This window comes from Hypanus sabinus, chromosome 17 (assembly GCF_030144855.1).
Source record: "Hypanus sabinus isolate sHypSab1 chromosome 17, sHypSab1.hap1, whole genome shotgun sequence".
NCBI classification, from domain to species: domain Eukaryota; kingdom Metazoa; phylum Chordata; class Chondrichthyes; order Myliobatiformes; family Dasyatidae; genus Hypanus; species Hypanus sabinus.
The window spans coordinates 3,554,090-3,566,301 of record NC_082722.1 but is presented as its reverse complement, the minus strand read 5'-3'; the positions used below and the strand labels follow the sequence as shown (position 1 = coordinate 3,566,301).

Sequence of the window (12,212 nt, the reverse complement as noted above, 5' to 3'; positions counted from 1 at the left end):
GACCAGTGTCGAGACAGAAAGATCAAACAGCTCAGGTGAGTCAATGACCAGTGTCGAGACAGAAAGATCAAACAGCTCAGGTGAGTCAGTGACCAGTGTCGAGACAGACAGCACAAACAGCTCAGGTGAGTCAATGACCCAGTGTCGAGACAGAAAGATCAAACAGCTCAGGTGAGTCAGTGACCAGTGTCGAGACAGAAAGATCAAACAGCTCAGGTGAGTCAAGTGACCAGTGTCGAGACAGAAAGATCAAACAGCTCAGGTGAGTCAGTGACCAGTGTCGAGACAGAAAGATCAAACAGCTCAGGTGAGTCAGTGACCAGTGTCGAGACAGAAAGAACAAACAGCTCAGGTGAGTCAGTGACCAGTGTCGAGACAGAAAGATCAAACAGCTCAGGTGAGTCAGTGACCAGTGTCGAGACAGAAAGATCAAACAGCTCAGGTGAGTCAATGACCAGTGTCGAGACAGAAAGATCAAACAGCTCAGGTGAGTCAGTGACCAGTGTCGAGACAGAAAGATCAAACAGCTCAGGTGAGTCAGTGACCAGTGTCGAGACAGAAAGATCAAACAGCTCAGGTGAGTCAATGACCAGTGTCGAGACAGAAAGATCAAACAGCTCAGGTGAGTCAGTGACCAGTGTCGAGACAGAAAGATCAAACAGCTCAGGTGAGTCAGTGACCAGTGTCGAGACAGAAAGATCAAACAGCTCAGGTGAGTCAGTGACCAGTGTCGAGACAGAAAGATCAAACAGCTCAGGTGAGTCAGTGACCAGTGTCGAGACAGAAAGATCAAACAGCTCAGGTGAGTCAGTGACCAGTGTCGAGACAGAAAGATCAAACAGCTCAGGTGAGTCAGTGACCAGTGTCGAGACAGAAAGATCAAACAGCTCAGGTGAGTCAGTGACCAGTGTCGAGACAGAAAGATCAAACAGCTCAGGTGAGTCAGTGACCAGTGTCGAGACAGAAAGATCAAACAGCTCAGGTGAGTCAGTGACCAGTGTCGAGACAGAAAGATCAAACAGCTCAGGTGAGTCAGTGACCAGTGTCGAGACAGAAAGATCAACAGCTCAGGTGAGTCAGTGACCAGTGTCGAGACAGAAAGATCAAACAGCTCAGGTGAGTCAGTGACCAGTGTCGAGACAGAAAGATCAAACAGCTCAGGTGAGTCAGTGACCAGTGTCGAGACAGAAAGATCAAACAGCTCAGGTGAGTCAGTGACCAGTGTCGAGACAGAAAGATCAAACAGCTCAGGTGAGTCAGTGACCAGTGTCGAGACAGAAAGATCAAACAGCTCAGGTGAGTCAGTGACCAGTGTCGAGACAGAAAGATCAAACAGCTCAGGTGAGTCAGTGACCAGTGTCGAGACAGAAAGATCAAACAGCTCAGGTGAGTCAGTGACCAGTGTCGAGACAGAAAGATCAAACAGCTCAGGTGAGTCAGTGACCAGTGTCGAGACAGAAAGATCAAACAGCTCAGGTGAGTCAGTGACCAGTGTCGAGACAGAAAGATCAAACAGCTCAGGTGAGTCAGTGACCAGTGTCGAGACAGAAAGATCAAACAGCTCAGGTGAGTCAGTGACCAGTGTCGAGACAGAAAGATCAAACAGCTCAGGTGAGTCAGTGACCAGTGTCGAGACAGAAAGATCAAACAGCTCAGGTGAGTCCAGTGACCAGTGTCGAGACAGAAAGATCAAACAGCTCAGGTGAGTCAGTGACCAGTGTCGAGACAGAAAGATCAAACAGCTCAGGTGAGTCAGTGACCAGTGTCGAGACAGAAAGATCAAACAGCTCAGGTGAGTCAGTGACCAGTGTCGAGACAGAAAGATCAAACAGCTCAGGTGAGTCAGTGACCAGTGTCGAGACAGAAAGATCAAACAGCTCAGGTGAGTCAGTGACCAGTGTCGAGACAGAAAGATCAAACAGCTCAGGTGAGTCAGTGACCAGTGTCGAGACAGAAAGATCAAACAGCTCAGGTGAGTCAGTGACCAGTGTCGAGACAGAAAGATCAAACAGCTCAGGTGAGTCAGTGACCAGTGTCGAGACAGAAAGATCAAACAGCTCAGGTGAGTCAGTGACCAGTGTCGAGACAGAAAGATCAAACAGCTCAGGTGAGTCAGTGACCAGTGTCGAGACAGAAAGATCAAACAGCTCAGGTGAGTCAGTGACCAGTGTCGAGACAGAAAGATCAAACAGCTCAGGTGAGTCAGTGACCAGTGTCGAGACAGAAAGATCAAACAGCTCAGGTGAGTCAGTGACCAGTGTCGAGACAGAAAGATCAAACAGCTCAGGTGAGTCAGTGACCAGTGTCGAGACAGAAAGATCAAACAGCTCAGGTGAGTCAGTGACCAGTGTCGAGACAGAAAGATCAAACAGCTCAGGTGAGTCAGTGACCAGTGTCGAGACAGAAAGATCAAACAGCTCAGGTGAGTCAGTGACCAGTGTCGAGACAGAAAGATCAAACAGCTCAGGTGAGTCAGTGACCAGTGTCGAGACAGAAAGATCAAACAGCTCAGGTGAGTCAGTGACCAGTGTCGAGACAGAAAGATCAAACAGCTCAGGTGAGTCAGTGACCAGTGTCGAGACAGAAAGATCAAACAGCTCAGGTGAGTCAGTGACCAGTGTCGAGACAGAAAGATCAAACAGCTCAGGTGAGTCAGTGACCAGTGTCGAGACAGAAAGATCAAACAGCTCAGGTGAGTCAGTGACCAGTGTCGAGACAGAAAGATCAAACAGCTCAGGTGAGTCAGTGACCAGTGTCGAGACAGAAAGATCAAACAGCTCAGGTGAGTCAAGTGACCAGTGTCGAGACAGAAAGATCAAACAGCTCAGGTGAGTCAGTGACCAGTGTCGAGACAGAAAGATCAAACAGCTCAGGTGAGTCAGTGACCAGTGTCGAGACAGAAAGATCAAACAGCTCAGGTGAGTCAGTGACCAGTGTCGAGACAGAAAGATCAAACAGCTCAGGTGAGTCAGTGACCAGTGTCGAGACAGAAAGATCAAACAGCTCAGGTGAGTCAGTGACCAGTGTCGAGACAGAAAGATCAAACAGCTCAGGTGAGTCAGTGACCAGTGTCGAGACAGAAAGATCAAACAGCTCAGGTGAGTCAGTGACCAGTGTCGAGACAGAAAGATCAAACAGCTCAGGTGAGTCAGTGACCAGTGTCGAGACAGAAAGATCAAACAGCTCAGGTGAGTCAGTGACCAGTGTCGAGACAGAAAGATCAAACAGCTCAGGTGAGTCAGTGACCAGTGTCGAGACAGAAAGATCAAACAGCTCAGGTGAGTCAGTGACCAGTGTCGAGACAGAAAGATCAAACAGCTCAGGTGAGTCAGTGACCAGTGTCGAGACAGAAAGATCAAACAGCTCAGGTGAGTCAGTGACCAGTGTCGAGACAGAAAGATCAAACAGCTCAGGTGAGTCAGTGACCAGTGTCGAGACAGAAAGATCAAACAGCTCAGGTGAGTCAGTGACCAGTGTCGAGACAGAAAGATCAAACAGCTCAGGTGAGTCAGTGACCAGTGTCGAGACAGAAAGATCAAACAGCTCAGGTGAGTCAGTGACCAGTGTCGAGACAGAAAGATCAAACAGCTCAGGTGAGTCAGTGACCAGTGTCGAGACAGAAAGATCAAACAGCTCAGGTGAGTCAGTGACCAGTGTCGAGACAGAAAGATCAAACAGCTCAGGTGAGTCAGTGACCAGTGTCGAGACAGAAAGATCAAACAGCTCAGGTGAGTCAGTGACCAGTGTCGAGACAGAAAGATCAAACAGCTCAGGTGAGTCAGTGACCAGTGTCGAGACAGAAAGATCAAACAGCTCAGGTGAGTCAGTGACCAGTGTCGAGACAGAAAGATCAAACAGCTCAGGTGAGTCAGTGACCAGTGTCGAGACAGAAAGATCAAACAGCTCAGGTGAGTCAATGACCAGTGTCGAGACAGAAAGATCAAACAGCTCAGGTGAGTCAGTGACCAGTGTCGAGACAGAAAGATCAAACAGCTCAGGTGAGTCAGTGACCAGTGTCGAGACAGAAAGATCAAACAGCTCAGGTGAGTCAGTGACCAGTGTCGAGACAGAAAGATCAAACAGCTCAGGTGAGTCAGTGACCAGTGTCGAGACAGAAAGATCAAACAGCTCAGGTGAGTCAGTGACCAGTGTCGAGACAGAAAGATCAAACAGCTCAGGTGAGTCAGTGACCAGTGTCGAGACAGAAAGATCAAACAGCTCAGGTGAGTCAGTGACCAGTGTCGAGACAGAAAGATCAAACAGCTCAGGTGAGTCAGTGACCAGTGTCGAGACAGAAAGATCAAACAGCTCAGGTGAGTCAATGACCAGTGTCGAGACAGAAAGATCAAACAGCTCAGGTGAGTCAGTGACCAGTGTCGAGACAGAAAGATCAAACAGCTCAGGTGAGTCAGTGACCAGTGTCGAGACAGAAAGATCAAACAGCTCAGGTGAGTCAGTGACCAGTGTCGAGACAGAAAGATCAAACAGCTCAGGTGAGTCAGTGACCAGTGTCGAGACAGAAAGATCAAACAGCTCAGGTGAGTCAGTGACCAGTGTCGAGACAGAAAGATCAAACAGCTCAGGTGAGTCAGTGACCAGTGTCGAGACAGAAAGATCAAACAGCTCAGGTGAGTCAGTGACCAGTGTCGAGACAGAAAGATCAAACAGCTCAGGTGAGTCAGTGACCAGTGTCGAGACAGAAAGATCAAACAGCTCAGGTGAGTCAGTGACCAGTGTCGAGACAGAAAGATCAAACAGCTCAGGTGAGTCAGTGACCAGTGTCGAGACAGAAAGATCAAACAGCTCAGGTGAGTCAGTGACCAGTGTCGAGACAGAAAGATCAAACAGCTCAGGTGAGTCAGTGACCAGTGTCGAGACAGAAAGATCAAACAGCTCAGGTGAGTCAGTGACCAGTGTCGAGACAGAAAGATCAAACAGCTCAGGTGAGTCAGTGACCAGTGTCGAGACAGAAAGATCAAACAGCTCAGGTGAGTCAGTGACCAGTGTCGAGACAGAAAGATCAAACAGCTCAGGTGAGTCAGTGACCAGTGTCGAGACAGAAAGATCAAACAGCTCAGGTGAGTCAGTGACCAGTGTCGAGACAGAAAGATCAAACAGCTCAGGTGAGTCAGTGACCAGTGTCGAGACAGAAAGATCAAACAGCTCAGGTGAGTCAGTGACCAGTGTCGAGACAGAAAGATCAAACAGCTCAGGTGAGTCAGTGACCAGTGTCGAGACAGAAAGATCAAACAGCTCAGGTGAGTCAGTGACCAGTGTCGAGACAGAAAGATCAAACAGCTCAGGTGAGTCAGTGACCAGTGTCGAGACAGAAAGATCAAACAGCTCAGGTGAGTCAGTGACCAGTGTCGAGACAGAAAGATCAAACAGCTCAGGTGAGTCAGTGACCAGTGTCGAGACAGAAAGATCAAACAGCTCAGGTGAGTCAGTGACCAGTGTCGAGACAGAAAGATCAAACAGCTCAGGTGAGTCAGTGACCAGTGTCGAGACAGAAAGATCAAACAGCTCAGGTGAGTCAGTGACCAGTGTCGAGACAGAAAGATCAAACAGCTCAGGTGAGTCAGTGACCCAGTGTCGAGACAGAAAGATCAAACAGCTCAGGTGAGTCAGTGACCAGTGTCGAGACAGAAAGATCAAACAGCTCAGGTGAGTCAGTGACCAGTGTCGAGACAGAAAGATCAAACAGCTCAGGTGAGTCAGTGACCAGTGTCGAGACAGAAAGATCAAACAGCTCAGGTGAGTCAGTGACCAGTGTCGAGACAGAAAGATCAAACAGCTCAGGTGAGTCAGTGACCAGTGTCGAGACAGAAAGATCAAACAGCTCAGGTGAGTCAGTGACCAGTGTCGAGACAGAAAGATCAAACAGCTCAGGTGAGTCAGTGACCAGTGTCGAGACAGAAAGATCAAACAGCTCAGGTGAGTCAATGACCAGTGTCGAGACAGAAAGATCAAACAGCTCAGGTGAGTCAGTGACCAGTGTCGAGACAGAAAGATCAAACAGCTCAGGTGAGTCAGTGACCAGTGTCGAGACAGAAAGATCAAACAGCTCAGGTGAGTCAGTGACCAGTGTCGAGACAGAAAGATCAAACAGCTCAGGTGAGTCAGTGACCAGTGTCGAGACAGAAAGATCAAACAGCTCAGGTGAGTCAATGACCAGTGTCGAGACAGAAAGATCAAACAGCTCAGGTGAGTCAGTGACCAGTGTCGAGACAGAAAGATCAAACAGCTCAGGTGAGTCAGTGACCAGTGTCGAGACAGAAAGATCAAACAGCTCAGGTGAGTCAGTGACCAGTGTCGAGACAGAAAGATCAAACAGCTCAGGTGAGTCAGTGACCAGTGTCGAGACAGAAAGATCAAACAGCTCAGGTGAGTCAGTGACCAGTGTCGAGACAGAAAGATCAAACAGCTCAGGTGAGTCAGTGACCAGTGTCGAGACAGAAAGATCAAACAGCTCAGGTGAGTCAGTGACCAGTGTCGAGACAGAAAGATCAAACAGCTCAGGTGAGTCAGTGACCAGTGTCGAGACAGAAAGATCAAACAGCTCAGGTGAGTCAGTGACCAGTGTCGAGACAGAAAGATCAAACAGCTCAGGTGAGTCAGTGACCAGTGTCGAGACAGAAAGATCAAACAGCTCAGGTGAGTCAGTGACCAGTGTCGAGACAGAAAGATCAAACAGCTCAGGTGAGTCAGTGACCAGTGTCGAGACAGAAGATCAAACAGCTCAGGTGAGTCAGTGACCAGTGTCGAGACAGAAAGATCAAACAGCTCAGGTGAGTCAGTGACCAGTGTCGAGACAGAAAGATCAAACAGCTCAGGTGAGTCAGTGACCAGTGTCGAGACAGAAAGATCAAACAGCTCAGGTGAGTCAGTGACCAGTGTCGAGACAGAAAGATCAAACAGCTCAGGTGAGTCAGTGACCAGTGTCGAGACAGAAGATCAAACAGCTCAGGTGAGTCAGTGACCAGTGTCGAGACAGAAAGATCAAACAGCTCAGGTGAGTCAGTGACCAGTGTCGAGACAGAAAGATCAAACAGCTCAGGTGAGTCAGTGACCAGTGTCGAGACAGAAAGATCAAACAGCTCAGGTGAGTCAGTGACCAGTGTCGAGACAGAAAGATCAAACAGCTCAGGTGAGTCAGTGACCAGTGTCGAGACAGAAAGATCAAACAGCTCAGGTGAGTCAGTGACCAGTGTCGAGACAGAAAGATCAAACAGCTCAGGTGAGTCAGTGACCAGTGTCGAGACAGAAAGATCAAACAGCTCAGGTGAGTCAGTGACCAGTGTCGAGACAGAAAGATCAAACAGCTCAGGTGAGTCAATGACCAGTGTCGAGACAGAAAGATCAAACAGCTCAGGTGAGTCAGTGACCAGTGTCGAGACAGAAAGATCAAACAGCTCAGGTGAGTCAGTGACCAGTGTCGAGACAGAAAGATCAAACAGCTCAGGTGAGTCAGTGACCAGTGTCGAGACAGAAAGATCAAACAGCTCAGGTGAGTCAGTGACCAGTGTCGAGACAGAAAGATCAAACAGCTCAGGTGAGTCAGTGACCAGTGTCGAGACAGAAAGATCAAACAGCTCAGGTGAGTCAGTGACCAGTGTCGAGACAGAAAGATCAAACAGCTCAGGTGAGTCAGTGACCAGTGTCGAGACAGAAAGATCAAACAGCTCAGGTGAGTCAGTGACCAGTGTCGAGACAGAAAGATCAAACAGCTCAGGTGAGTCAGTGACCAGTGTCGAGACAGAAAGATCAAACAGCTCAGGTGAGTCAGTGACCAGTGTCGAGACAGAAAGATCAAACAGCTCAGGTGAGTCAGTGACCAGTGTCGAGACAGAAAGATCAAACAGCTCAGGTGAGTCAGTGACCAGTGTCGAGACAGAAAGATCAAACAGCTCAGGTGAGTCAGTGACCAGTGTCGAGACAGAAAGATCAAACAGCTCAGGTGAGTCAGTGACCAGTGTCGAGACAGAAAGATCAAACAGCTCAGGTGAGTCAGTGACCAGTGTCGAGACAGAAAGATCAACAGCTCAGGTGAGTCAGTGACCAGTGTCGAGACAGAAAGATCAACAGCTCAGGTGAGTCAGTGACCAGTGTCGAGACAGAAAGATCAAACAGCTCAGGTGAGTCAAGTGACCAGTGTCGAGACAGAAAGATCAAACAGCTCAGGTGAGTCAGTGACCAGTGTCGAGACAGAAAGATCAAACAGCTCAGGTGAGTCAGTGACCAGTGTCGAGACAGAAAGATCAAACAGCTCAGGTGAGTCAGTGACCAGTGTCGAGACAGAAAGATCAAACAGCTCAGGTGAGTCAGTGACCAGTGTCGAGACAGAAAGATCAAACAGCTCAGGTGAGTCAGTGACCAGTGTCGAGACAGAAAGATCAAACAGCTCAGGTGAGTCAGTGACCAGTGTCGAGACAGAAAGATCAAACAGCTCAGGTGAGTCAGTGACCAGTGTCGAGACAGAAGATCAAACAGCTCAGGTGAGTCAGTGACCAGTGTCGAGACAGAAAGATCAAACAGCTCAGGTGAGTCAGATGACCAGTGTCGAGACAGAAAGATCAAACAGCTCAGGTGAGTCAGTGACCAGTGTCGAGACAGAAAGATCAAACAGCTCAGGTGAGTCAGTGACCAGTGTCGAGACAGAAAGATCAAACAGCTCAGGTGAGTCAGTGACCAGTGTCGAGACAGAAAGATCAAACAGCTCAGGTGAGTCAGTGACCAGTGTCGAGACAGAAAGATCAAACAGCTCAGGTGAGTCAGTGACCAGTGTCGAGACAGAAAGATCAAACAGCTCAGGTGAGTCAGTGACCAGTGTCGAGACAGAAAGATCAAACAGCTCAGGTGAGTCAGTGACCAGTGTCGAGACAGAAAGATCAAACAGCTCAGGTGAGTCAGTGACCAGTGTCGAGACAGAAAGATCAAACAGCTCAGGTGAGTCAGTGACCAGTGTCGAGACAGAAAGATCAAACAGCTCAGGTGAGTCAGTGACCAGTGTCGAGACAGAAAGATCAAACAGCTCAGGTGAGTCAGTGACCAGTGTCGAGACAGAAAGATCAAACAGCTCAGGTGAGTCAGTGACCAGTGTCGAGACAGAAAGATCAAACAGCTCAGGTGAGTCAGTGACCAGTGTCGAGATAGAAAGATCAAACAGCTCAGGTGAGTCAGTGACCAGTGTCGAGACAGAAAGATCAAACAGCTCAGGTGAGTCAGTGACCAGTGTCGAGACAGAAAGATCAAACAGCTCAGGTGAGTCAGTGACCAGTGTCGAGACAAAAGGATCAAACAGCTCAGGTGAGTCAGTGACCAGTGTCGAGACAGAAAGATCAAACAGCTCAGGTGAGTCAGTGACCAGTGTCGAGACAGAAAGATCAAACAGCTCAGGTGAGTCAGTGACCAGTGTCGAGACAGAAAGATCAAACAGCTCAGGTGAGTCAATGCCCAGTGTCGAGACAGAAAGATCAAACAGCTCAGGTGAGTCAGTGACCAGTGTCGAGACAGAAAGATCAAACAGCTCAGGTGAGTCAGTGACCAGTGTCGAGACAGAAAGATCAAACAGCTCAGGTGAGTCAGTGACCAGTGTCGAGGATCCCATTTCAAATGGGTGGGGAAATATTTGCCATACTTGTACTTGAGGCAGGCAAATCCCTGCTCTTGGCACAGGATCAGAAAATACTGGAAACTCAACAAGGCAGGGACACCTTGAAAGTGAACGGAACAGGTTTTGGGAGTTGGCCTTTTGTGGAAAATGTGAACCGCACTTAAAATGGGGTAGCAGAAAGGGAGGAAGCCAGCATCTTGATGAGTGAACCATTGCCAGTGCTCACAAATCCTAAGGTTAGGAGGGACCTGGTTCCAGCTGTCAGCAGGAATGGGACTATGGGAGCAGTAGGCAGAATTCATTCTGAAGAGAAACTTACAAGCAGATATGAAAGAAAGAATCTGGTTGTGGCAGAGCTGAACCTTATGAAATCAATCTGAGAGGCAACCGTCAAGGGGTGCAGCAGGGAGCTAGGATGACTGTTGGTTTAGTTTTCCGTTGCTCTGAATTGACAGCATTGGGACTGTTGATCACTTTCGGTAAGTTAACGTGGTGACGTCCATCCTGGCATTAATCTTGCCACTCTGTCCTGCTGCAAATTAGACCACTTAAGTCATTTGACTTCAATATTTGACATTTTCAAGTATCGGTGCTCTTTACAGCATTTCTACTTCAGATTGTAACAGCATAGGATGTACTTACTCAACAGCAGTTCTTGTAGGTTCCCTGTAGTGTTCAATACGGAGGTTCAGTCATGAGGTGACCAAGATTGGGACCTGGGTCCATTGAATAAATCAGATTTTAAACAACACAGCAACAGGTCTTTTGGCTCTGTTGTTCATACTGACCAAAGTGCCTTCTGAATCAAGTGCCGTTTGCCTGCATTTGGATCATATCCCTCTAAACCTTTCCTATTCATGTACCTGTCAACATCACAAAGCGTAGGGGTCCTACCACATCCATCACTCTACCTTCTTTAATTTGTTTTGTCACTGCCTCAAAAAAGTCAGTCAGACTCGTGAGGCATGACCTGTCCCTCATAAAGCCATTTTAATCAGACTATGCTTCTCCAAATGCTGATAAATCCTGACTCTAAGAATCCTCTCCAATATTCTGCTCACTCTGTTTTATGACAGATTAAGCAGAATATGCTGACCTCAGATGAGGAGAATGAGAAATGGAATGTGAGATGGGGTAGCTATGAGAATGTTGCTGACCTCAGCCATCAATGGAGGATTCAGGTCTTTGTTCAGGACCGTTTCTACTCCCTAAGGGTTGTGAATCTTTTGGATTCTTTACCCCAGAGGGATAGGAATGTTAAGTCATTAAGTATATTCAGGGCAGAAATGAATGAATTTTTGTAAAAGAAATATGCCAGGAAAAAGGATAAAGATCAGATCAGCCATAATGTTATTGAATGGTGGAATAGAGTGCACCCTACTCCGGCTCTTATTGCTAATGTTCTTATACCTACACGGTCCACCACCTTCCGCTGTACACTTCTGTTCACTCTCTCCACATGGCAACACGTCACCATTCTTTCACTGACAGTGAGTGAAATTCCTCAACCTCCTAAGCCATTGTGATTGTACCTTCATCTGCACCGGTTTAAGTCATAGAGTCACACAGTATGGAAACAGGTCTTTCAGCCCAACTCGTCTATGCCAAACAAATTGCCTTTCTGATCTAGTGCTATTTGCTTGAGACTGGGCCATATCCCTCTAAACTTTCCTCTCCACCTACTTCTTTAAAGCATCACAATTGTACCTGCATCTACCACCACATCTGGCAACATTCCATATACTGAATACATCCTCTGGCAACTTGTTCCATATAGCCACCACCCTCTGTGTGAGAAACTTCTCCCTCATGTTACCTTTAAAGCTTTACTCTCTCGCCTTAAGCTTACAACTCAGCATGGGCTCAAATTTAGAGAAATGGCATGAAAACAAGGATGCACATATCCTTGAGTTGAACAGTTTGAACATTGTTGAGAGGCAGTTGTGTGCTTTATTCTCAGTTTCTGTTTTGCCTTCCAGGCACGTTTGACTATTGGAATGTTCACTGTCTTCCCTGGTTATGGTGTGGTGTCTCCTGGAGCCCAGCAGACCATCACAGTGGAATGCTCTGGAGATCAGATTGGGAAGCATGAAGAGCTCTTGAGTATTGATGTTACTGACCGGGATCCAAAAGACAATCCCTCTGGTATTCCTTACTGGTTGGTCATCGAATGCTGTGCACCAAGTACGTTCAGACACGGCAAAGCTCAGCTACAAACTATAATATTTTACATTTGTGGGGAAGCAAATGAAATTAAATATTTGTCTATAAATAGATATCGTGACAGATTCTCAAAAGGTTAAAAATAATCACAGTACAAATAAAGTGTTCCAGCTACAGTGAAAGGGCAATGTGATAGACAATCTGGTGCAAGGTCACAATGAGGAAAATTGTGAGGTCAAGAGTTCACCAATAGTCTGATAACAGCGGGATAGAAGCTGTCCTTGAACCAGGTGGTACACACTTTCAGAATTCTATATCTCCTACCTGATTGGAGAGGGGAGAAGAGAGAATGCCTAAGATAGGTAGGGTCTTTGATTATGCTGACTACTTCACTGGGACAGCGAGAAGTGTAGAGACTGGAGACAGGCTATTGAGA

General features: G+C 47.6%; 1 protein-coding gene across 4 annotated transcripts in view; it reads left to right on the top strand.

Annotated features, from left to right (window-relative positions):
- hydin (HYDIN axonemal central pair apparatus protein) overlaps window positions 1-12,212 on the top strand; it is a 1,146,554-nt gene that overhangs the window by 929,123 nt on the left and 205,219 nt on the right. For all 4 annotated transcript variants that reach the window (XM_059992477.1, XM_059992476.1, XM_059992474.1 and 1 more), the window contains one exon: window positions 11,593-11,797. In XM_059992477.1, the coding sequence (XP_059848460.1) occupies window positions 11,593-11,797 (205 nt within the window). The remainder of the gene's footprint in view (window positions 1-11,592; window positions 11,798-12,212) is intronic.